Source organism: Orcinus orca, chromosome 8 (assembly GCF_937001465.1).
Source record: "Orcinus orca chromosome 8, mOrcOrc1.1, whole genome shotgun sequence".
In the NCBI taxonomy this organism is placed as follows: Eukaryota; Metazoa; Chordata; class Mammalia; order Artiodactyla; family Delphinidae; genus Orcinus; species Orcinus orca.
This window is the reverse complement of record NC_064566.1, coordinates 97,289,450-97,316,190: the sequence shown is the minus strand read 5'-3', so window position 1 is coordinate 97,316,190 and position 26,741 is coordinate 97,289,450. Positions and strand designations below refer to the sequence as shown.

The window sequence follows — 26,741 nt, the reverse complement described above, 5'->3', positions numbered from 1 at the left end:
AAAATGTAGCCTACTTAAAAAATGTAAATGCCTACGTTAGCCTCATCTTGTGCAGAAATAGAAATAAAAGTACAGGTTAGAGTCACTGCATATTTTTTTCTAATACTCATTACAATAAATATGAAACCACTGCAATTAAAAAATAGTTCTACCACTAAAATCGTCTCAAGGAGCGCTAACCGTTCATGTATAACACTTTGGGACAAGGCTGATATTAACCCAAGTGCTGTGGGGACCTGGTTCCATGGGTATTTGGGGGAGCAGGGGAAAAATGAGCCCCAGGAGAACCTCCAAACGAGGTGTTCAAAAGGGGTGATGGGATGAGGCAAGGTGTTTTTATCTCCAGTGGACAGACATCTCCACTTTATCCTGCCCGATTCCTGACGCTGGTGAGCAACCATGTGGGTTTACTTGGAAGAAGGTCATGCTGGAGCCTCCGTGAATCGTGCCATACTCGATGGCGGTCTGGTCCGCCAGGTCGTCCACCGACTCAATGGGCACATCCATGCGCTGCACGGTCAGGAAGGCTGCCAGGTTGGCTGTGTAGGATGAGATGATGATCAGCGTGAACGCCCACCTAGGTAGGAAAAGACCGAGACGTCATCATTGCCGGGGCAGCCCAGGAGTCTTAAACCCCATCCCCAGTCCTGCTGCGACACGGGAGAGACCAGGTGGCCCTCTTCTGAGGGGCCTAGTGGGGGAAGAGAGAGGAGGCAGGGCATCTGATGTCAACAGAAACGAACGGCTTGGGAGGGTGGCCTAGAAGAAGACAGTGGTTTTCTTTCTCTTATTTCCTAAAGGAGGTGATTACTGGGTTTCTACTCAGAAGAAGTGTGTCCATGAACATGAGACAGCTTGAGAGATGGTGAGTAACGAGCTAGTGAATGAGCTAAGGGTGCCAGCCCTGGAGGCTCTGTTCAGAGCTAGACCTGGGACGCCTCCCGCAGCCCCGTCATGATGCAGCCGACATTCAGAGCAGCATCGCCGTGTACTGAGTACCTAGTGTGAGCCACACCCACTATCTCCTGTACTCCCTACAACTCAGGGAGGTGAAAACCTTATCCTGATTTTACAGAAGAGAAAACCGAGGCTCAGAGAAGCAAAGTCACGTGGCCAAGTGCCTGAGAAATTTGTATTCTAGAACCAGTTCTACAAATTGTAACAGCAGAAACTCTTCAAGATGAACTGGTGAAAAGCACCTTCGGACTGCTGAGAAGTTGGAATTAGAAAATGCTTTTAGGGCTTCCCTGGTGGCGCAGTGGTTGGGAGTCTGCCTGCCGATGCAGGGGACACGGGTTCGTGCCCCGCTCCGGCAGGATCCCACATGCCGCGGAGCGGCTGGGCCCGTGAGCCATGGCCACTGGGCCTGTGCGTCCGGAGCCTGTGCTCCGCGTAGGGAGGGGCCACAACAGTGAGAGGCCCACGTACCGGAAAAAAAAAATGCTTTTACAATGGTCGTGCTATTTCAGAATGGAAGGTTGTTTTATTGGGCAGATCGGACTTATTTAAAATTAGAATAGTTTTGCAACTCAGGCAGCATACATGCTAAAGTCATTAAAACCAATTTGCTCACTTAAGTAGGTTAAACAAGACTTCTACCATCTGGTCAGCAGTGTGGATCTGCTTCCTGATCCATTTGTTTATAGGGGTTCAAAGATATATGTAAGCACAACTGAGGCTGGATAATCGCCAAATTCTGAACCAGTGGAGTCTGAATTAATGAGGCTTCACTCAGTATGAAGACATTGCCAACCAAGGCATAGTGTTTGCCAGGGGCTGCAGCAGCCGGCAGCTTCCAGGTGGATTTCCAAGAGCAGGAAGTCCCATTGTCCCCTTTGCCACGTGTCCAAGAATTCCTTCAGGCTGCCTCCCAGGAGTGAAGGAACAGGGGCATCCCTCAACTTGATGGGCGCATCCACGCAAGCCAGATCACCAGTAAGGGATCTGGTTTTAGTTCTGGCTTTGTCCAGTTCCACCTGTGAGACCTTGGGGAAAAGCCACACACTTCCTCTGAGCTCGTTTGCTTGTCTAATAAATGGGGGATAATAATGTCTGGTTCACCTGTCTTTGGAGTGTTGTGAGATCAGGTGAGATAATATGTCATTAGTGACTAATAATCTGTAAAGGATGAGATGAGTGTGAGATACAGAGACATGTAGAGATGCAATGAAAATCATTTGTCCACCTTTCCTACTTGTGACCTGTAAGGGCCAGGAGTCCCTCCATCTGCAAAACCTGTTCTCCTTGCTCCTGCCTGGGCTCTTACAGTCTCTTGGAAGTTGTTTCTCATGAGCTTCCCCCAGAGGAGGCTGGGGTGGTGGTGGTGAGTGGTCCCCAGGTGGAGGCGTGCATTCGGAAGCTGCTCTGCCACGTTGTTGTGGGTTAATGAGCCCTGGGTGTGGACATGACCTCAGAGCTGGCTGGGGAGCTTCCCCCAGCCCCATGGCTACACTCTGGCATCCGTTCCACCCTGGGCAGCCATGTGGCTGCTTTTGCCACTGGTCACAAAGGACGGGTCAGAGAGAGTAAGTAGCTCATTGCAAGCCCGTCACCTTTGCTGACAAAGCAAATCATGCCCACTCTCCCTCCAGAGGGGCCAGTGGAGACTTGCTCCTGGGTGAAAGGGGCATTATCACTGTGAAGCTGGCATTCTCGGCAATGGGGCATTTTCCGTTGCTTGCTCTGGGTGAGGGTGCCACGGTAGGCCACGATGGCCCTGTTTTCTGACCTCCCACTCCCCAGGGAGCCAACCTAACTGAGGCCCTGATTTTATAACCAAGAATTCCAAGAGGCAGAGGGGCGCACCAACACCCCTGGGTCGGGCTGGGAAGGGCCGAGCCTCCCTTCCACAGACGCTCTGGAGCAGCATAACCGAGCCACCTGGGGCCAGCTCTTTAAAGCACTGCTGAGCCAGTGGGCTGAGCCAACAGCCTGCAGGACAGGTGGTTCCCCTCAGCACCGGGGCAGACTTTCGCTGGAGGAGGGAATTCCTCGGGGTGGGAGCTGACAGGTGAAGGCAGCAGGCAATGGAGCCCTGCGTGCAGCACATGGGAACAAGCACCTCTGGAAGGGAAAGCCCAAGCAGAAAGGGATCAGAATCTGCCGCTGACTTCTCATCTATGGGTTTCTGCCCAGATTTCCTGGATTTTGAGGGAGCTCTGTGGCTGTGCCTGACAAGACCATCCTTTCTGCCAGGGAACGTGAGACCCAGCTCTCCACAGTGATCCGCTCAGTGACTCCTGGGCACAACCTGATAATGGGTGAACACCTTGCCCCAAGGGTTTAAATCCTACTGTATCAGTCCCAGCTGTGCTTCCACCTGCCCATCAGCCCCAGTCCAGTGGCTCCTAGGTAACTGTCCAGATCCCACACTGTCCCCAGCACCCATGCCCCTTTCCTTTTCCTCTGGCTTACACGGGCTGAGAAGGAGAGGAGCGAATGAAGGTTGTAAGTCCTATAAGCTGTGACACCAAACCTGACAGTGGGTTTTTAAGTGAGGATGGGAAACTTGCCTTTCAACACTACATCGGTATTTCATTTCCCCCCATAGTGGCCTAATAGCAGTGATTTATGTAGCACTTCCAAATTTTCAGAGAACTTTCCCACACATCAAATCATTCCACCATGTTCCTTTTGCCCTGCCAAGAGGAGAAGGGAGCTCCAGGAAGAGGCTGGCTGACTGTCCGTGTAGACCACGATGGCAACTTGCTCCCTGAGGTCCTGTCCAACTCCGAGCTACTAACAGCTTGCGTTTTCCCACACCTGCTAAGGTGGATGGGTCTGGCGGGCCCCCAGAGCCAGGTGCAGAGGGGCAAAGCTCCAGAAAGCTGCTGGAGGGGGCGTGGGCTTGGATTTCTCCTGCAGGGACTTCCTGCTACATGCTTACATTTGCATAAATCTGCATATGTGTTCACAGGCCCTGCCTCTCAACCTCTGGTCGTTTTCAGGTCAGGAAGTTATAACTGCTTTGCTGTGGGCCGTCAAGGCATTTTCTCACTCGGTCTCCTTTCCTGCCTTAGCTCCCCTCTGCATCTAGACCTCCAAGTCAGAGAACAGAGAAGGAGAAAAGATGGCACAAAGCGCACCCAGCCACTGCCCCCAAACCCTCTGTGCTGGCAGAGGCTGTCCTAGGGCAGAGCTGAGGTTCCTGCCTACCGGAAGCTGGATCAGGGCTCATCGGAGGACCCAGGATCTTACCAGACGCCACTGACGCAGCGGGTGGATAAGGCGCGAGGCGCGATGGTGGAGCCCTGCTGCATGAAGCCCCCGACCGGGAACCAGAGGCTGTTGCCGAGGGAGTACTGATTCACCAGGAGGTTGCACCGGCCCTGGGCACACGGGTGGGGTGTGTACCACTCGTAGGGCGTCAACCTGTGAAAGAAAGGGACACATACCAGTGCTGCGGAGGATGGGCGTGAAGGAAGGGGTGCTGAGGGTGTGAGGGCGCTCCCCTGCCTGGCCTCGCCCCGAGACCTTGGTAGCTGGCCTGTGGCCTTGGCTAAGCCCCTCCCCTCTAAGGGACTTGGGTGTTCCCCCTGAAAAATGAGAAAGTTGGACTATGTTGGCAGTTTGGGAACTGTTTTTCTTTAATCAAAGAAACATCTTAGTTTTTTCAAAATAAATCAAGTCACAGAATAGACGGCTGGGAATTGCTTGTTCTGCCTCCTTCAGTTCCCCAAAGTGACCAGAGAGAGACCCTACAGCCCCACGGAGCCATGGCTTGAAAGCCGTCGGCCTAGAGTAGTAATTCTCAAACTTTAACTGACATCAGAATCACCAGGAGGGCTTGGGAGAGCACAGATGGCGGCAAAAGCGTCTGATTCGGCGCATTGGGTTGAGGCCTAGAACCTGCAAGTGCCTAGCTGATGTGGATGCCACTGGTCCAGGGACCACACTTTGTGAACCACTGGCCCAGATGGTCCCTCAGGCTCAGGCCCTGGTTCTCAACCTTGTCTGTGTTTCAGACTCACCTGGGAGCTTTTTTTTTTTTTTTTTTTTTTTTTTGCGGTACGCGGGCCTCTCACTGTTGTGGCCTCTCCCGTTGCGGAGCACAGGCTCTGGACGCACAGGCACAGAGGCCATGGCTCACAGGCCCAGCCGCTCTGCGGCATGTGGGGTCTTCCCGGACCGGGGCACGAACCCGTGTCCCCTGCATCGGCAGGCGGACTCAACCACTGCGCCACCAGGGAAGCTCTGGGAACTTCTGAAATAATGCCAATACCTGGATTCCACACCCAGAGGTTCTGATTTAATTTGTCCAGGTAAGGCCTGGATATCAGCATTTTTAGGGCTCCCCAGCTGAGCATGATGGGCACACGGGGTTGAGAAGGGTGGCGCTCCCCCCCGCTGTCGCTCGCAGCCTCACGCTGGCCTCTCTCTCCCAGCGGTACCTCTAATGCCCTTTCTTCCTGCCCACCAGACACATGCTCTCCCTCTTCCGCCCCAGCCTGTCTCCCACACAAAGCCTTCCAGCTCTGATGTGAGAGACGCGTCTGGGCGTGTGCTGAGCCGAGCAGGGCAGGTCTGCCTCTTCACAGGGTGTTACCATCATCCCCGGCCTTCCCTGCAGCCTAGTGCGCACGTGCCATGCTGCAGGGCTGGCCCACATTCCCATCGCTGCCGCCTGTTCCCGAATACAAGGCCAATGTGCCATCGCTGGCCCCTGCCCCAAGATGTGCCCCTTCTCTTCGTGGCCTGCGGGGCTGGCTTGTGCCCGTGGTGCCTCACCTCGGTGGTTCCCAAGCCTACGGGCCATTGGAAGTGAGCTCCAAAAATACAGATTTCCAGGCCCCATCCCTAGAGATCTGGAGACGATCAGACATAGAAATTCAAGTTTTTTAAAGCTCCCTGTGTGACTGTGGTATCAGCTGGCTTGGGAACGGCTGCCTTAGAGCAGTGGTTTTCAAATATCTTTTCACCTCTAAAATCTTACCCGGAAGTACAATATATAAGAGAAAAGTCTGGAGCTGGTCTGAATGAAGACGGGCTGAGGTCCCAGAGCTCTGGCTGTCCAGCCTCTTCACATCGCCCCTCCACGTCTCTGTAAACTTCCAGGAGCCTCCACGCTCGGGGAACCCTGTCTGAAAGCCACTACCTTGGGCCAGATTACCCTACGCTCAGATATTACGTATATAGGATATTATAGATATATGTATATATAGGATGTATGATCAGACCTTTTGTACAGTTTCTTCTTGGTTAATCTTTTTGTTAATTCTGGATCCTAGGGGGCAGTGTGTGCATGTGTGTGTGTGTTTGTGTGTGTGTGTGTTTGTGTGTATGTGTAGGGCAGAGAAGAGGGGCTGTTTAAGCCCCCAGGGCTGATTGAAAAGCTTCAGGCTGTGGCAGGCGTGGTGAAGCAGCCGTGTGTGTGTGTGTGTGTGTGTGTGTGTGTGTGTGTGTGTGTGTGTGTGTGTGTGTGTGTGTGTGTGTGTCTGGTAACCAAGCCCTAAGACCATTTGCAGGCCTCCGAGGTCACCTGAGAGCCATGGCTTACTACACACAGGGGCTCAATCAAAGGGAGCAAGAGCGAACTGCAGGGCAGCGGAGACAGGACTCAGGCAGACAGTTTCGTTTGAGCAGCCGCAGGCAGTGCGGCCAAGTGCAGAGGGGAAGCCTCGCCAGTCGACACGGACGACAGATACTTGACAGTGGCAATGCCTACAGGCCCGGGGTGGGGGGCGGTGGCGCCCGAGTGCCAAAGCATCAGCAGCCTTTGAAGACGACCAGGTTGTAAGCGAGGCCTTTCCCTGTTTGGTTGGATCTCATGGGCCAGGGAGGACTTCCTGAACTTGGCTTTGATCTCCACTGGAAGAGGCTCAGACTGAGTGATTCAATGCCTCTCGGGCAGGCTGGGAACTGCCCTGGAGTTTGGAACCCCGCAGTTCCTTGGGGCTCCATCTTCTAACCGGAGGGAGCACAGTCTCCCCTCAAGCACTGAATAGACATGCTCTTGGGGAAGACCCCACCCCACAGAGGTGGAATGTTCACTACAGAATCATCGGGCCCTGCTTCTGTGGCCCCGAGGCAAAGGAGACCGCTGGACCAGAGCCACTGTCAGCCCTTTAGAAGCTCCTCCAGGGTGGTGAGCTGAGCGCTGGGTGGGAATCGGGGATCTGAGTGAACGACCCTGAGCCACAAGAGCTTGTTCTGCTTCTGGAGGGTCAGCTGGCTCTCCTGAAGCCCAGGCTGGTCCAACCGAGCCTCAGAGAGAAACAACCCTCTCTGTGCCTCTTGCTGGGATGCTCCTCGGCTTCTTCCGTAGGCCCAGGGACAGTCTCTGGTTTCCGGGGGCGGGGGCGGGGGCGCTGCTTCTCTCCCCAACCCCTGATCTGGACCATGTGTCTCAACTCAGCACTGCTTGCCAATGCTTCTCTCTGTCCTGCCCCCCCGCTGCCAGCCGCCCTCCACAGTCCCCATTCAACAAGGCAGCTGTGCTTTCACAGACAGACTCGGGCTGGGGAAGGGCCAGGCCCTCTGCAGAGGAGGCCTCCAGTCCCCCACTCCAGATTTGCAGGCTCTGCTTCTTGTCATTCAGCACTTTGTAGCAGATCCTGGCAAGGACGGATGCCCAGGCTGCCAAAGGCTCGGAACTTAATCGGAGTGATCTTCCTGCCACCTTCCTCCCCTCCTCTCTCTCCCAAAGCTCCTACACAGGCAGGCGGGCTGGAGACTGGGGAACGAGAGGGGCAAGAGGCAGGGGCGCAGAAGCAAATGCGGACAAGCTCGCCTGTCTTCTCTGCGCATAGTAGGGGATGTGGGCAAAGACGGATGGATGGGCAGTGCCAGGTCCACAGCTGGGCAGGGTGGTTCAGGTCCTGAGTCCCTCTCCCGTCCCTCTGGTTTGGCACCAAGGGCTTCTCAACCCACCGTTCTGCGGCTCCCCACCCCCTCCCATGCAGTTCCCAGAGGTGGACACGAGGTGGCGGTGTGAGGACAGGGAAGGGGAGAGGAGAGTACCGAGCCACTAGGAAGAGGACACAGCTGACGGCCAGATAGGCTAGAAGCATGAAGAGCCAGACGCCAGGAGAAAAAGGGTCCAGGAAGGAGAAATAGCCGGGTCTGCGGCCCTGGAAATGGAAATAAAAACAAGATTCACCGTCTACATTCAGTCAGCACAACCCTTGGGAAGGGCAGGGCAGGGCAGAGGGGATGGTGACCTGGGTCTGGCCCCAGATTGCATTGCCTCGGGTTATGGGTGATTGGTTTAAATGACACAGGGCTGAAGGTGTAGAGGGGGCTGCTCTGAAACACTTACCCAGCCCTGATCTCAGAAGATGAAACAAAAGAACAGCCGGGGGCCCTCGTTACTTCCTAGGATGAAGGAGGCTCTGTGCTGGGCAAGCAGAACAGCCCTCAGTGCCCCTTATGTGCTGTCCCCACATCCTCCAGGGGCAGTGTGTTTGGGCTCTGAAGCACTTTTGAACTGTTGATGTCTGCGGTGGTGGATGGAACGCTAGCCCCCCACTCAGACACTCAACCTCTTTCTCGTGAGGATGCTAATATGACAGGCATCCTTGGTTTATTTGTTTGCAGTGTGATCTCACGCACAGTGAGACCTTCTCAAACCGGTGCTGTGAGGCCCAGATTCTTATTTTTATTGTATTAGGGAAGAAATCAAAGCCCAGGGCACTCGAGAGATGTGTCCAAGGTTATAGGGCTAATCAGTGGAAGAGCTGGGACTCAAATGCACGCTTCCTGACACAAAGCCCAGGGCTTGTACCATGATGCTGTGGGGAAAATGTTTGTCCCCAGCACAGGGGCATGCTTGACTAGAGTCATGGGAGCCAAAGGATGGAGCCAGGAACAGAGAGCTGAGGACCAAGCTCCAGGGCATTTTCTGTAGGAAAGTGAGATAGAATGAGAAGGAGTTCCAGAACCTGGTCCCAGTCTTCAGCTGTGTGGTCTCCGGCAAGTGCACACCCCCCTTCAGCCTCCGGTGGAGCTGGACTAGATCAAAGGTGACACCCTGGTGACCTGCAGCCCACAGACAACTTGTTTGTTTACCTGCAGTGCTTACCCATTTTGATTAATTGCCAACATTAAATGATTGGGAGATTTCACATAAAAATCCAGATTTCTGGCTTAAAAAATGGGCGATCTGGCAACACTGGGACTAATTCTCAACCAGCTGGAGCTGAGTGGCGGCTGCCCAGTCAAGACAGGGCCCCTCTCTGCAGCTCCCCACGGCTGCCTTGGTCTTGCATCAGGCTTACTTCTTCCATTTACTATGAAACCGCTGGACTAGATGCTCCCTAAAGACCATTCTAAATTGAAAATGATATGATTTTATGATTCCAGGAATCTAGGAAGTCCATGGATAGGGCAGAAAATCAGTATTAAGCTCAGGGGTTCTACAAACATGTAAACTTTCGAGCTCAAGTATATATGAGTCACGGCACAGCCTACTGTCACTAACAAGGTATATGTCACTTTTACACTGGGGTCCCCAGAAACACAAAGGGCAGCTGCCTATGCCAGTACTGATCTCAACCAGCTTTCTGGGCTTTCGTTATCCAAGGACAGCCAGACCGTGGAGCCCATGCTGAGAAACTCTAGGTAACAATAGCTGTCCCAGTGCAGCATCTAAGGAGCGGGGGAGACAACGCTGCATGGTCCCCTTGTATTCGAACGGCTCCAGTCGTGGGTGATTTTCGACTTCTCTTCTGGTGGGCTTTCCATCCCTTCCCAGAAAGCCAGTAGGCAAATTCCCAAAGCACTTGGGAGTACAGTTTTTACACTCCCATTTGGGGACACAGTCCGGAGGGTACAGAGTGAAGAAGTCAAAGCTTATCCTCTGCCAGTGGGGCACCTGTTCTTGGGCCCTTCATCAGTGTGACAGTGACCCCTTGGGTGGTCTGTCTGAAACTGGTTTTCTCTCCCAATAAGGCTGAGACCAGGGAACTGCCCTTTGATACCAATTGCAAGTACTCCGCCTCATGTGCATTCATGCTTGAGCTGCACAGAACACTCATGCGATTGACTGGGAAAATAAAACAACTTGAGGGACAAAGCCCAGTAAGCAAGGGAACAGGAGAGAAATGGGGAGTGGGCCCTTTAAGTATGTCTGGTCCTATCACTATGTAAATTCTCTAACAGGAAGAAGGACTCAAGAGCAGCAGAATGAGAGTCCCGAGTTAGTCATTCTTGTGTCCATCACGGGCTAACCATGTTTTTGTCTTCATCCTAAGAGCCAGTGGCAGACAAAGGAAGACACAGAGTGAGTCCAGAAGGGGGAAGAAGGCCCTCATGATGCATATACACCTTCTGCAGCAGAAATCACTAGCACGGGCCACTCCTGGGGTCCTTCTATCCCCCAGAGCTTCTCTGGGCAAACGGACATGAATTCTACGCCTGTCGCTCATGACTATTTCACTCTGTGTCTCCCAGTTGAGAGATATCCAAGAGAAAAAAATCTTTCATTGTAGCTTTCTGAATCTGAAACCCCATTAGATGCTCAATGTCAGAAATCTATACCTGATTATATCACAACAAGTGAAATTGAGGAAAATGACAGCACTATTTAAAGCTGCCATATTTGGTTATGGGTGATAAGAAATGATGCACAGCCATGGGAAAAATTCCTGGAGACTCAAGTTATAAAACATAGAACATCACACAAACAAGGATCAAGACATAAACAGAGCTCCATTGGAAACATATCAGTCACGTTGGCAAGGCAACATCTGATTCCACTTGTGATTGACTGACGCCAACCAGAAGAGCAAGGAATGGGCAGTCATTTGAGATTTGGGTCTGAGCTTGCACAGCCTAGCCTTGGGCTGAGCCCAAGCTGTTTTTCTGATGCCAAAGAGAAGTATGTTACTTGTAACGCTCTGACCGCCTACCTTTTTTTTTTTTTATTCTATGCAGATGCTTTTGATTGCTTCCTTCCCCAAAGACATCTGAGTACTGGTGCTTGGGGCAAATCAGGCGTCACATGCCACAGGCATTTCTTCCTAGTAATAGATTTTCCTTAACCCAAAGGGTATATGACAGTGATGCTCTTCTTCTGAAGAACTCAAAATGCTTCACTACGCTCTCTTGATTTCAGTACCCAGTTCTCCATATTGACAGATGGAAGAACTGCGACCCACGGAGATTAAGCGCCTTGCTCGAATCACTGGTGATGGCTTCAATTTCTCTGGTGCTCATTTGCCAACTGTGCCATAGGGATGCCATGCTCTCCTTCTTTCAAATGGCAGCTGGACCACATCTCCCTCTCCTTTTTATCTTTGCAATTTGCTCCAATAAACTCCTTCATTAATCCCATGCCTTCTTCCCAATACCAACAGAATCCCAACCTACTCAATCTCACCCCCTTAAAGTACTCTAAACATCATTTATTTATACCCATCGTCATTTATGATGACTCTGTTGCATTTATAGGCATTTGTATTGATTTATACGTGTCTCTGTTGACTACAGGTTGGGCTGGTTCCTTCTGGCGAATACAACCACTTTGAAGGTAGATAACTGGTTATATGTAGTCTATGCCCCAAATGTCTACGACAGATCAAGTCCTGCAGATGGGGTGGAAAATTAGACGGCACCAAAATGAAAACTGGTTCCTTGACTTTTGTACTGTCCACGTCAGAGACAATGATGCTTCAGACTGACCACATCAGAGCCAGCATCACTGATGCCATCTGATGGTGAAAGAGACTGGGCTGGTCACCCAATGATCACAACCCCTGCATGGTGAGGCCCTTTGAATGTTAGCAGTGGAGCTGTCCATGGAGCTATGAAGTGGTACTAATCTCCCCTTGCCTGGTGAAAATTCCTCTTATCCATAAAGAAAATCTGTGAACTCACTGATACTTCCTTCTCTATGTACTAGAAGAAATGACATTATAGTAAGGAAGTAATTGCTTTCCCAGAGTCTGGAGCCAAATGCATAAGGACACCAGAGCCAGGTAATGCAGGGCAGGTAGTGAATTAAAACGCAGACTCTGGAGTCAGCCTGTCCAGGATTGAATCCGGGCTGTGCCACGTACAATTATGTGTCCCTGTGCAAGTTACTTCACCTCTCTGGGTCTCCATTTCCTCTTTTGTAACATGGGGGTAGTAATAAAACCTACCTCATGGGTTGTTTTAACACACAGTAAGTGCTGTAGAAGTGTTTGCTCCCCCTCTGTCTAATGGTAGCCACGAGTGAAGGGGGTGCAGGGAGATGGTATATGACAAAAGAGGGAACTTCCTTTTATATTGATTCTCCCTCAGTGGACAAGAAATACTATTTTCTGTTCTATAGGAGCACATGCTAAAGATGCTTGGAGGGAGAATGCCGTCTGGCCACAGTCGCTTTCCATAGCTCCTAGAGTTTCCATGGGTAATAATACATAAATCATGAGGGCTCCCCCAGGGCTCTCCAGGGAAGCGATTAGGGTAATACCAGGCTCTCTTCTGGAAGGCTGGCCCTTAGAAGCTGGTGATTGCAATCTTTGGAACTCAGTTCCACCTCAGCCTTCCCCAAAAAGTCAAGACAGAGTGGCTCAGATGTGCAGCAGGTTCTCCTGTGTCTATGTAAGGGCTGTGTACCCTCGTCCCCATTTCCTACACACAAACCAGTGATAGCAACTCTCTTCCTTCCCTGAATCCGCTCCTTCTCCAGCACAGCCAATGACAAAGGCGCATCCTGTCCCCCATGTAGTTTTGCCAGGCTTTAGAACTAAATGGCCATTCATAGAGAGGTTTCTTTCCACTCCTACTTGTCATCAATGGCCAATAAAATACTCTTTAGGGCTAAAGGAAGCACCAGGAGCCCATGGATAACCTCCCTCAGTGTGGCTGCAGTGGACTGTCTTGATGATACTTTGGTTTAGCGTGCACTTCTCACATCCGACTCCAAGAGTAAAAAAGAAGTAAGCAATTAATTCCTCTTCACTTAAAACACCCAGATGGGTTTGTTGCCTATATAACCCAGATGCTGGCGTATCTATTTTCACTTTGCTGATTGGAAATCTGGCAGGAGAAGACCTAAGTTCTAAACCTGGCCCTGACCTTGCCTTGCTGAGTGATCCTAGGTGAGCCACTCAGCTTCTCTGGTGCTGTTTTCTTCTTCCAGAAAGTGGGACACCACAATCAACGTGAAGGGGGCGATGTGAGAACTACTAAAGTAATGTTGATAAAATCCTTGAACTTCTTGAGAGAGGAGAACTCAATAAATAACCAATATTAACATGATTATACATTCAGGGAACCATATTTCCATTATATGGGCTATCATGTTACTTAGCGTTAAGGAACAGAATTTTATTCATTTTCTGTTTTCTTATAATAGAGTATTAAACAGTATTAGAAATGATTCACTGGTTTACTTAGCTTTGTTCTCCATTTTCCTAGACAGTCTTTCTGAGATGAAACAGACCTTCTTGAAAAACAACTGATACATCCAGCAAAAACGCCAGGCATTCATTTAATGTTGACATTTATTTCTTGCTCACTTTTTAATCACTGTCTGCTTTGTTTTTTTCTTTTCTTTCCGTTTTTTTTTTCTTTTTTTCTTTTTTTTTTGCTTTTGTTTAGAGATAAGACTCTAGCCAAGAGTTAAGAAGAGAAAAAGCACAGAGTGTGAAACTTTCACATTTGCTATTCAAAGGTGGAGCAGGACGTTGGACGGGAAAATAGTAAACTCACATTTTCAAGGGAGGCTTAGATGTTCTGGCTGGCTTAGGACACTATATGGGATCATAGATAGTATCCTCTGATTAGAAGGGATCTTGAAAGATCACCTAACACATGACCTTGACACAGAGAAATATACCTACTGTACCATAAAGATAGATAATTGGAAATGTATGGACTTGGAGATCGAAAACCTGGGTTCCATGCCACCCCACCATTGCACTCTCTTTCCTCTTTCCACTGCACCACTAGCCACGACTGGCCTCAGAATCCTTCTGTGCAAAATGGGAATCCTACTGCCTGCCTCGGGGGATGGCTGTACTAAACCAGGGACTGTATGCGAAAGTGCTTCATGAATAAAGAGGTGTTAGTCAACATACAAATATACTGGACATACACCCAACCTCCTTGAATATATTGACACTGAATTGTTTAAACTTGATTAGCCATTTGGGGGCTATATGTGCCAATGTCAAATCCCAGGTTGGTTTCTGGCACGCTCTGATGAAGCTTTGCTTCAGCAGTCAGTGTGTGCTTGAGGCATACAAACCTACTTTAATATTAATCTGAGCAAAACATCATTAGGGAAATCGCTGCTGCAGAAAAAAAGACAGAGAGAAAACTACATGATACACTCTAACATCAAATGTGAATGGTTTTGTTTTTCTATGATCTTTCCTCTTCCATTCACAGATATTTGGGAGCTTACAGTATGCATCAATTCTATAGAACTCTGGACTGCAAAATGCATCAATTCGATAAAACCCTGAACTGCAAAATGCCCTTGGGGTTACACTGCTATGCTAAATACTGAACTTCTCAATAAGAAGAAGTGAGCTAATATGCCAAGGAAATCAAGAGAGTCTTGAACTTCAGATGTCCAGTTGTTTGACTCCTATCTTTGCAGTACCAGGGGACACGCCAGATTCTAAAGGCTGAATCCTCCATGTATGGCCTGGAAGCTCATCTGGCCCCAGCCGGGGGTTCCCATGCCTTCTCAGGTCGGTGCTATGCTGTCTGTGGTATGTGGAGGCATCAGGGAGGGAGGGAGCAATGGGTTCAGGTGGCCGCCACGACCAGGCCTGAGCACAGGATGGGTCTGAGCTGCCCCAACATCTGCCTCCCCTCACTTTTTGTTCTCAAGGCCAATAGGGTAAAGGCCAGAAAGTAAAAAGAAATCTATTTGGGTCACTCATCCTACTGCCTGGAATACTGGGCCTCCTGGCAGAAGCCAGGCTCCTAGGGGTCAGTGCTGCTCGACCGTGAGCCACCATGGGAAGTGGTGGTCACTGCCTGCAGAATCACAGGTCCCTCCCTCCCTCCCCCTTCCTTTCTTCCCTCTGTACTTATGAAGTAAATATCACATGTTTAGGATGAGATATGTTCCATACCAAAAATCAAATCATAAACATTTATGGTCTGATACCATACAATATCACTTATATGTGGAATCTAAAATGTGACACAAATGGACTTATGGACAAAACAGAAACAGACTCACAGACATAGAGAACAGACTTCTGGTTGCCAAGGGGAGGGGGGGCGGGGGAGGGTTGGATTGGGAGTTTGGGATTAGCAGATGCAAACTATTATATATAGAATCGATCAACAACAAAGTCCTATTGTATAGCACAGGGAACTCTATTCAGTATCCTGTAATAAACCATAATGGAAAAGAATATGAAAAAGAATATATAGGTACATATGCATAACGGAATCACTTTGCTGTATACCAGAAACTAACACAATATTGTAAATCAACTATACTTCAATTTTAAAAAATGTATGGTCTGGCAAAAGGGTACTTTCTCCCCAGTGTATCTCCCACTAGGATCTACTCAGGCAGAGAGAGATAAACAAAGAGTAATATAACGCAGCATATAAATGTTATAGAGGTACAGGCAGAGGGCAGCAGCTCAGAGAAAGAAGCAATCAGCCCCATCTAGGGGAGTCACATTTGACAAGTGCCATTTGAGCTGGGTATTAAAGGCTAGGGAAGACCTTGTTAGACAGTTGAGGGACAAGAAGATGAGTATGAATCTAGATAAGAAGACAGGAAGAGGTTGACATGATGGGAAAAGGAGTAAGCAGTACAGGATGAAGGTGCCTGCAGCAAAGAGATGGAAGTGGAACAGGAGAGATCGGCTTTTATTCTCCACGCTGAGAAGGCTGGACTTTTTCTCGTAAGTGATGTGCAGCCGGTGAATGATTTTAAGTCGGAAGCTGATATGATGACATTTGTGAAAAAAAGATAAATAAATAAATAAAATAAAACAACTCTCAGGCTGCAGGATGGATTGAGGATAGATGGTAGTGGGGAGAAGTTGACATACATTTATGAAATGTAATAGCTGGGGGAAGGGATAAATTGGGAATTTGGGATTAATAGATACACACTACTATATAAAAAATAGATAAATAACAAGGACCTACTGTAGAGCACAAGGAACTAGATTCAACATCTCAACTATATTCAATTACATATATAATTGAATCACTTCGCTGTACACCTGAAACATTATAAACTGACTATACTTCAATAAAAAGTGTAATAACTAACACTTTATTGTGCACATGTCAGGCGCTGTTATAAGTGCATTACATATCTATCCTCATTAAATGTGCATGGCAACCCATTTTTACAGGTGAATAAGCTGAGACACAGGTGCTCTGCAGCCAGTGAGTGTCAGATCTGGGAACAAACCAGGCAGTCTGGCTCCAGAGTCCATGATTTTCACTCTACTGCTTCCTGGTGAATGCTTACAATAACAGTGCCCCTTTGATGGGGATACAGTAATGGATAAGAAACACCTGCCCTCAAGGAGGATACAGGCCACTGGGATGGCAGCAGTTGAGGTTAGAGATGAGGAGAGCCTGAATCAAGGCAGGTTAAGCGGAGACAGAGAGTATATCTGACGACTATTTAGGACGTGAGCGGACCAACTGACCATGTGAGGAAAGAGAAGCGATGGACAGCTCAGGTGGCTGGATAGAGATGGCGTTACCTGAGATGGGGCAGAGGAGGGGAGGGAGGAATATACCGAATGAAGTTCGTGTCACTGTTTTTGAGGTGCCTCTGAGATATCCAGGTGGGGACGCCTTAGTAATGTGTTTAAAATATGCTTCTGGAATTTAGGGGAGCAGTCAGGGTTAGATTTATAGATTTGGGAAAGGGTGAGATTATCTAGGCAGAGAATTGGGAGAGTGAGAATAGAAAAGGGCCACGGACATTTAAGAGGCAAACAGAGACAGAGACAGAGAGAGAGAGAGAGAGACAGAGAGAGACAGAGAGAGACAGAGAGAGACAGAGAGACAGAGAGAGAGAGAGAGGAAGCAACAGAAATGGTGGAAGAGGCAATAATCAGAGAGGCAGGAGGAACAGCGGGAGAAAATGGTGACTTGGATGCTAGGAACAGAGAGAGTTTTAATAAGCGAGAGGGATCTACAGTAACAAATGCCAAAGCCAGGATCCTTAGTCAGCCTCTGAGTGGCAGGGAGTAGAGGTCAAAAGAGCAAAACATTCTTCTGATTTTGGCCCTGGAGATACCTGGGCAAAAACAGATTATGCCCCGAGGTTGGGAAGAAGGGAAATATCCCATAATCAACTTATGACGATCCACATTCATGAAAGAACCTAGGTAATCTGAGATTGCTGGAAATTCACAAATTATTTCTGGTTATCTTCAGGCTTCAGAGACATACCTGCCACCACTTGTTATCTTGGAAGGTTCTGAAGAATTTCTAACTAGTCATTTATACTTTGTGTTAATTATTTTTACTTTTGCACACAGGTTTGATTATCACCAGACGCTCACTTTTCAGTAACAATCACTCCTACTCAGGTGACCTCAGACATAGAGCTAAGAGATTCTAGGTCATTATAGATTATAAATGAAATTAAATGAACCATATTTTTGCTCACAGAGAACTATCAATCAGAAAAAATTCACAAAATAATAAACACCCAGCATTCAATTAACGCTATTGTATCAGAGAGAGCTTCTCTGTGTAGTTTCAGATTTTGGCGCTCATGGTGAACTCTGCCGGGCTACCCTTTGGTATTAGCTGTTCCTGCTGATGCCTCTTTTCTTTCAGATTCTGTGAAGTTCATCTCAGACTTGTTCTCATTGGATCTCCCCTGATTTAATCGAATCAGGATCGTTCTCTCCCCAGCTCACTCTTTGGTACTTTCTAAGCATTCTGCCTCATACACAGAATGCACTCAATAAATATTTGTTGAATAAACGCATAAACTGTCAGTTCTGCTTAGTGTGAGCTGTTCACGCCAGCACTCAATTTTTACTCAGCTTGGCCCCCTGTTAGAAATCAGATCTGAGCAGCTGTGTGGCACACTAGTGTGTCAGTAAGGAGGTGGGGAGAGGGGAGGAATGCTGACCAGAGAGGGGAGCTGTGTGGGTTAGGTTCTCCAGAGAGACAGAGAGAACCAGGAGGGGGTCTGTGTGCGTGCATACGTGTGCGTGTGTGTGTGTAAGAGAGTTATTTCAAGGAATTGGCTCATGTGATTGTACGAGCTGGTAGGTCCCAAATCTGTAGGGCAGGAAACTCAGACAAGATTTCTATGTGATAGTCTTGATACAGTCTTGAAACAGAATTGTTTTGGGAAACCCATTTTTGTTCTCAAGGCCTTTTAACTGATTGGATGAGGACCACCCATATTATCAAGGGTCATCTCCTTTCCTTAACATCAGCTGATTGTAGATGCTAATTGCATCTGCAAAATACCCTCACAGTATCATCTAGACTAGGGGTTGACCAAACATCTGGGCATTAGAGCCTCGCTGAGCTGGCACATAAAACTTCACATCCCAGAACTAATGCAGGGGAGCTCATACAGTTATAGGTTTGCACGTGGTAGGAAACATCTCGCCAATGATCCAATTAAGATTGTCCAGAGGATCGGAGAACTGGAGTGTGGTTCTGGCCAGAGTTGATATTCAGGACAATCGTGTCCTGGGTGGTGACGGTAGCATAGCAACAGATGTTCCCAGGCGGTGGAAACACTTGGGATGACGTGTCTTCACCCATGTGGTTCCTCTTTGCCCATCGGGTCACGAGTGGAGCTCTAGTGCCCTTGGCCTTAACCAAGAAATCAAGGCCAGAGCCTTGTCATGTGGTCTGGCCACAGCAGAAAGGCTGTGTGTCTCCATTTCTTTTGGATCCTCTTCAAGGCTCAGTTGGGTGGGGGGGCACAGTGGGGCAGGCTCAAGAAACAGCACTGGCTGGAAAGCTGCCTCGGGGGTACCAATAGATGTAATGATGACAAGAACGTTGTCCCAAGAGTCAGGAGACCTGGATTCCAGGCCCAGCTCCAGAGGTGACCTTGGTCTCCTCCTGTGTAAGATGGGAATTATAACATCTTCCTTCTTTCCTCAAAGAACAGCCCTGAGGACCAACTGAGAACAGGGGCACAGAGAGCCTCACTTACAAGTTACGCACAGGTCACACAAGGCAGGTGGCAGCCTGGTGTCACAGAGAGAGCACAGGCTCTCACCACACCCTCCTGGGTTTGAACTCTGCTCTTACATTAAGTGGTGCATGGGCTTGGCCACGTTTTTAGAACTGATTGCCACTGTTTTCTCATTTCTAAAATAAGAACAAGTCGACGGTATTCATTCACTAGGACTGCCATAACAAGGTACCACCGACTGGGGGGCTTAACACAACGGAAATGTATTGTCTCACAGCTCTGGAGCCTAGAAGTTCCAAATCAAGGTGTCAAGGACCATGCTGTCTCTGAAGCCTTTACAGGAGGGTCTTCTTCGTCTTCTTCGAGCTTCTGGTGGCAGCTGGCAATCCGTGGCGTCTCTTGGCTTGTATATGCATGACTCCAGTCTGCCTCCAAATTCACAAGGTCTTCTCCCCTGTAGGCCTATGGCCAAATTTCCCATTTTTTATAACGACATCAGTCATTGGATCAGCCCTGCCCCATTCCAGTATGACCTCATCTTAACTTGATTCTATCTGCAAGGACGCTGTTTCCAAGTAAGGTCACATTCACAGGGCTGGGGGGGTTAACGCTTCAACACGGCTTTGGAGGGGACACAATTCAATCCATAACAACAGCCCACATCACAGGGGCCTGAAGAGTATCTGACACATAAGAGGCACTCAGTGAATGGGAGTTATCCTCATGGAAAGGAGAGGAGGAGGGATCAAAATCCCCCTTCACTCACAAGACAGACACACCCGTCACAGCATTGACTGTGACCAAAACTTCCCATTTCTTTCTGTCTTAGCCTGGAGAGCTTGGGATTTTGAGGCTGTCTCTTCTTCCAGATGATTTGGCCTCTTTTTCCAAGTCGGGCAGGGGTCATGATGGACGCTGAGGTCCAGCCCAGAACCGGGCTCTTCGGAGCTGCCTGAATGGGCTCTACAAGAAGACCTTCCTCCTGCAGAAACGGGCCACAGCTCCTGATGCCGTGGCAGCTGGCAGACTGAGGCTGCAGACACGGATAATCTCCTTTCTCCAAGGCTGAGATCAGAAGCTGGAGGGTCACTTCCTCAGCAGGCATGTGGGGTGAGCTCTTGGGTCCCTCCCTGTTGGGCAGCCTTGTGGTGCCTGGTGCTGGAATACACCACATTGGCATGACCTTGGACGCCTAAAGTGACTGGACCATTGGGGAAATCCATATAGTAGCTGTGCACTTAGAGCCAGTTTGGATGAGGGTATACTCTCCCCCCACCAGCCAGTAACTTTGACATCACGTCCATCCTCTGGTGCCCATGGGGGAGCTTTCTCAAACTCATTTTTATACTGACTCTAGCCACCTAACCAGAGAAGTCTTTTTTTGCAAGGAATGCAGAAGAGGGGACAGGCCAGGAATAAGTGACATTACATTATCCGCTCTTTATTCCCCAGTACAGATAATCAAGAGAGGGAGTCTGCGTTGCCTCACCAGATGCAACGCGCAAAGTGAACAGAGGTGGGCCTGAAAGTTGCTGAAGGCCTTGGGAAGTCCGGGGTGACTCATCTGGGCTGGGGACCCACCCCCTAGGAGGAAGCAGAGTGACTCATGGGGCCGATGACCAACACACTACGAACCAAGGGTTGAATGATCATTCTTGGCCTTCCCTATTCAGGGCGGCGGAAGCAGTTTTTACTGGAAAGCCCTCAAGTGTGACTCTTCCATTCCTCCTGTTTGCAAGTCCTTGCAGCTGATGGGGGAAAAAATAGCCCAGCACATTTGCATTTAAGTCTTGAAATCTAAATATTTCTGTGAGTCATTCATTATTATCATATAACTCAGTGTTTGCATGCAAATAACTTTAATGCCATAAATGCTTATAAAATAAATCTCTTACCATATGAACTCGGTAAAGAATGCTAATTCCCAGAGTCATGAATGGCTTTGAGAAATCAATCACCTTCTCCCGTTCAGCAGTAATGGTGAGGCCTGCCACGGCCAGATCTGCTTTCTGAAAGGAACAGACAGAGATCATCAGAGGGGTGGCCACAGGAGATGGGGGCACAGGGACTTGTGATCTGAGGCCGTCACTAATGGGGAGATGTTTCTCTGGTCTGGCTTCTCTGCTTGGGGACTGACCCTAAGTAGCCAGAGGTCTGAACGATCACTCGTGAAAAGACATGGATATTGAAGCTGTAACTCATGTTCATTTGAGGTTAGACCCCTTTAAATATATAAATTAGTATTAAAAGGGGGGATCACTACTGACTGTTCAGACAGACTCAAAATGCCCTAGGCGAGGGAGAACTGGCAGATACAACTTCTGGATACTCAATATTGAGTCGTTTTTTATTCAGCTGATTAACTTGTTGAACAACGAAACTTCACTGAGTCCCTCTGCTGTGTGCACTGTGGTGAGGGAGTTACAATGAAAGATAAAAATGATGGCCCCCTGGAAACTAGAGGCAATCTAATGCAACCCCAGGAAATAAAGGCCAAGAAATTGAGCAAGGGGCCCAACATCACAAACCTTGTCCTTGTCAGCGGTAGGACCTCACCTCAGGCTTCCTGGACCACTGGCCTTATGTTTCAGTCAAGGTTAAAATCCAGGTGCCACAGGGCTTCCCTGGTGGCGCAGTGGTCGGGAGTCCGCCTGCCGATGCAGGGGACACGGGTTCGTGCCCCGGTCCGGGAAGATCCCACGTGCACTGAGCGGCTGGGCCCGTGAGCCATGGCCACTGAGCCTGCACGCCGGGAGCCTGTGCTCCACAAGGGGAAAGGCCACAGCAGTGAGAGGCCCGCGTACGTAAAAAAAAAAAAAAAAAAAAAAAATCCAGGTGCCACAGCAGATCTCAGCAAAGGGTCTCTGGTCCCTTTCATGCAAAATCACCAGGTGTTTCCTTCTTTTCTCTTTGCCCCTGCCGTGTACCTCAAGTGCCCACACCTGATGGAAGTCTGGCCTGAATTAAGGTCTCCTGGGAAAGGAGAGGCTGTCAGCTTCCTCAGTACACCTCTCTGTCAGGAAGTTCTTCCTTGTGTTTAATTTCAATCCACCCTGTTGCAAAGCAAGCTTACTACCTATTGGCCTGCTCCCCTATACATGGAGCGGCGGGAAAGGCCCAGAGCTGGCGTTCAGTTCTGGCCATACTCTGCACTAACTAGCTAACTAGTGTAGGCTAGTCATTTCACTTCTCTTGGCTTCCTTAATCTCATCTGTAAACGAAGGATGTGGGGTTGAGACAGTGCCAGAATCCTTCCCAGCAATTCTCTGCAAGTGATTCTCAGAATGTGGTCTAGGACCACCAGCATCAGAATCACCTTATTCTTATTAAAGAATAAGAATATTAAAGAATAAAGGGCTTATTAAAATGTGAATTCCTGAGTCTCATCCCAGACCCCATTGATCAGACGCTGGTCGTGGGGCCCGGGAATCTGCATTTGTGACCAGTTGCCCAGGTGATTCTGACTTATACTGATATTTAAGAATGATGTTTTATAACCTAGACATGTATCTCAGACTGGTCTCCATTGAGGTTTACATTTCAGCTTCCTTAACTCCTAATTCTGGTGGATCAGTTGATATAAAAGATGGAGAAAGAAATGAGGGAAAGTGAGGTATCCAACAACCTACAAACAGGCCAATCAGTTCTGAATAAGTACACACACACACACACACACACACACACACACACACAGGCACACAGGCACATACACACACGTGCACGATTCTTCCTAAATCATTGCAAAGGAAGTAAGGAGAGAGACATGCCACCCTCATTTTACGCACAGGGTTTTATAAGTTGTGAACAAGAAGAATACATCCATTGGCAAAGATCAGTTTCTTCTCATCTCAGCCCCCATCCTCCACCCCAATTCATGCTAAAGGAGTCACACGATCCGGCATCGGTTAACAACTTAGGGCCTTATAAAGTGAGGCCAGGCTTAAAAGAGACTAGAGTGCAGATGTAAGAGATTTTTAATAAAAAATGAAAAATGTGAATGACTCATTGGGTTCATTCTGTATTTCTCTGAGAGAGTGTTGATGACTGCTGTCAAGTGAATCAACCCTGGAGGAGAGAGTGAAGTTTGATTAGAAGATTGTTAGTGCCTTCATTTGGGGGACTCTTCGGAGAGTTGTTTGGGCCTTTCAGAACCTCAGCCCCCCCCTCAACGATGGTGGCCCCGACCTGAGGTCCTCTCGCGAGCACACGTGTAAAGCAACAGAAATCAACCACAAAGGCGCAGCAGGTGCAGTGCTGGTCCCCTGTGTGCAGCCAATCCCCGCAAGGACCTTGGGAGGAGGAGACAAGAGTTAAATGGGCTGGAGTGAATGAACTGAAGAAAAGGGTAGAAAAATGCAAACTGATAAGACGGGCAAGAGGTAACCACAGCATCCTGTCCTTTCTCTGGTTATTAAAAAAAAAAAAAGATCTATCCAAACCAAGTAACCAAAATCAACAACTCTATCCTCAAATTTCTTCCCCCGAAACCCCCCGCCACAGGCTTCTTCCCAAAAGGGCAAACTTTGGATTGCAATTTGGAAATCATTTCACAAGTTTATAGAAGTTGGCCAGCGATGACATTATGGTGAAACAATTCCATATGGAGAGAAAGACGGAAATGGACAGCGTCCCGGGAGGGCGCTTTCCTGGATAGGAGCAGGACCACACACCCCGGGAGAGAGTCTGCCCCAGGCTCAGACAGGGTGCTTCTGTCGAGTCACAAACGGACAGCTCCCCAAACTGGGCCAAACAGGAAAACTGTCTCCTGTGGAAACTGCTGCCTCCTTGCCCCGCAGCCCATCTCTCTCTCCTTTGTCCCCTGCTCAAGAGTAAGCTGGGGGCAGGGGAGGCAGGGAGGGAGGGATGAGAAGCTAGGAGAAACCGCGGAGGTTAGGTACTGGTTGTTTTTTATTTTCATCGACTCAGTAGAGAACAGTAATCAGGTACCTTGGCTTCAACGCACCCTGGGGTACCAGCAACAACCTGGTGGGAGCAGGTTATTCCAAAAGGCGTGCATGCCTTTTCTTTCTCCTTAGTTAAAAAGACATTGTGCTATAAAGCAGACTTAGATGCGGAGATCATGTGCCACAGAAACAAACTAATGACCAAAGCGGCGTGGCTGCAAAAAAATGCTAGCAATTGTGGGCGTGACAGGCCAAGGGAAGAGCGGGCACCATGACAGTTCACCCCAGCCCTTCTGCATCTCTGGTCACTCGCTGGGGAGGGCTGCGCTCTCCAGTTGAAAGAGCCACAGACAGGGCGTCAGAAGACCTGGCTCTCGTCACAGCTGGGCCACAAACTCACCGTGACCTTGGGCAAGTTCTTCCGCTCTCCAGGCCTTAGTTTCCTCCACTCTGAAATGAGAGTTCAGTCAGATTCCCTCCAAGCTCTTTTCCGGCCCTAAAATCCCAGGCTTTCACTTTGCAGGGCTCGGAGGGAAGGAGCTTCGTTTAACTGGCCCCTATTTGCTCAAGAAGATGATAGCGGTCTCCAGAATTGAATGCCTCAGAGAGGTGGAGGAGGAAACTGTTTATCAGACTAGTCGGCAAAGAGTAGCACCCAAGGCAGGGGAGGCCAGAAAGGTCCGGAAGATACAACACCATCTGGAGAGAGCAGATCCGGAAGTGTAACCCCGGGGGCTGGGAATGCAGAAGAGGGTAGGACCCCCGGAGCCAGAGAAGGAAGACTGGGAAAAGGGAACATGCAAAGAGTTCTATTAGCATCATGATGCTCCTGGTTGCTGGTGTGCGTGTGTATGTGTGTGTGTGCGTGCGCGCGCACACACACAGGTTTATAAATACATTTTCTCTGAGAGAAAGACCTCTCTCCTCTTCCCATTTTTGATCGAAAGTGTTCTTTGAAGAGCTTTGTGTTCTGCCTCTGAGAGATCCCCTCTTTTATCTCCTGGATGTTAGTGGCATTTCCGAGGGGAGGGCAGGCTGCAGGCAGCCTGGAGGTGACTTCCAAAACATACTACTCTTCGCCTCCTGGGTTTAAATAGGGGTCATGCGACTGCTACGCTCTCCATCAGAACCCGAAGGCTTGGGGTGGCCGCTGCTCTTCTCCTGCATGTGGGGCCTGGCTGGGAGGAAGACAGTGAATTCACAGCAGGGCTCAGGTCTGCGCCTGTCTCAGCCTGCTGCTCCCACCCCGTGCTTCCCCAAGATGCCACCAGGAAGGCCTCTGCCCGCAGTGCCAGATCCTGAAAGACCTGAAGGAACAAAGCTTTCCTCTGTCTCCCTCTCCTCCTCTTTTAGACACCTGCTGCCCCCTGTTGGGCCCAATTCTCTCCCTTCCCCTCAGCAGTGCTCCAGCACCCTGGGCAGACTTCCATAGCTTCAGCCCTGCCCCATCCTCCCAGAGCCCCTCCCTTACATGGGGCCCAGTTAATGAGAGGATTGGGCGGGTCAGAAGACCTGGCTCTGCCTTTTGCTGACCAAATGCCCATAGCAACTCACTTACCCTCTCTGGGACTCAGTTTACCAGGCTATACAATGGGGCAATGCCTGCCTATCAGTATTATGTGAGAGTCAGGAAGAGATGACGGGTATGGAAGAGCCCCATAAACTCCGCACACTGTAGAGTCCGGCCACACCTATCTGGGGCTATGAAGGCAGTAGCGAGGGTGGCTGAGACTTGGACTTCAGCATGGGACAGACCTGTCTGGACTCTGTTACTTACTTACTTGCTGTGTGACCTTGGGCAAACGTCATGTAACCTCTCTGAGCCTCAGTTTGCTCATCTGTAAAGTGGGGATAATAATAGTACCCGTTTCCCAGAATTACTAAGAAAGTGAATGAGATGCTGCTTGTAAATGCTGAGCATGGGGCCTGGTTCAACGTAAGTACCTGATAAATGTTTGCTGTTAAGATGATAATGATAGTGATGATGATGATGAACTTGATGATGCTGAGAATCTCCACAGGGACCTCTGGAGACGGTATCTTTTTAAAAAAAATATTTATTTGGCTGCGCCGGGTCTGAGTTGCGGCATGCGTACAGGACCTAGTTCCCCGACCAGGGCTCGATCCCGGTCCCCCTGCACTGGGAGCGCAGAGTATTACCCACTGGACCACCAGGGAAGTCCCTGGAGACGATATTTTAATGCATGATGAGTTGTAGGCATAGCTGGGGAGCAGTCAGGCCTGTTCTACCTCCATGTAGGCAGAGGCCTCTGGACATTTGGCCCCTGGTAGCCTTTCCTAGGTGACCTGAGACATCCACACAGCTGTACTGACGCACTGTGCTTCCCTGGTGTGACTGCCCATCTCTGAAGATCCACGTGAGAACCCTCTTAGGGCTGGTACGGTCCCATCGCTTAGAAAACTCAAGGAAAAACTGCCATGCAGCTCGGAAACCAAATCAGGTCATTCTCCAGCCTCTTCCCCGTTATATGATTCTCCTCTGTGGACGGCAGATTAAATGACATCCCCAGCTCCCTTTGAATTCTTGGATCCACCATGCTATCTCTGATCAGCTTCCAGATCTTTTTTCTCTGGCTTTTTTACACGGCCCTCCTGCCTCCCAGTCGCCCAGGGTCCTGCCCCCTGGGGAGGCAGCCGTCCTCTACACCAACAGCTTTTCTACTCTTTTGCCGGTCACATCTGCACAGATCTTGTTTCACCTGCTGCTCAGGCCCCATAGTGCCTCACATTCTTTGCTGGTATTTATTTAACTCTGTAATTGT

At 49.3% G+C, this 26,741-nt stretch overlaps 1 protein-coding gene across 15 annotated transcripts in view; it reads right to left on the bottom strand.

Annotated features, from left to right (window-relative positions):
- The window catches only part of GRIK4 (glutamate ionotropic receptor kainate type subunit 4), a 448,598-nt gene that overhangs the window by 24,772 nt on the left and 397,085 nt on the right, over positions 1-26,741 (bottom strand). For all 15 annotated transcript variants that reach the window (XR_007478718.1, XR_004477391.2, XR_004477392.2 and 12 more), the window contains 4 exons: positions 20,950-21,063; positions 7,960-8,069; positions 4,198-4,371; positions 412-577 (listed from right to left, as the gene is read on the bottom strand). Coding sequence is in view for 11 of the 15 variants with exons in the window: in XM_033407330.2 (XP_033263221.1) it covers positions 412-577; positions 4,198-4,371; positions 7,960-8,069; positions 20,950-21,063 (564 nt within the window). In the remaining 4 variants the exon portion in view is untranslated. The remainder of the gene's footprint in view (positions 1-411; positions 578-4,197; positions 4,372-7,959; positions 8,070-20,949; positions 21,064-26,741) is intronic.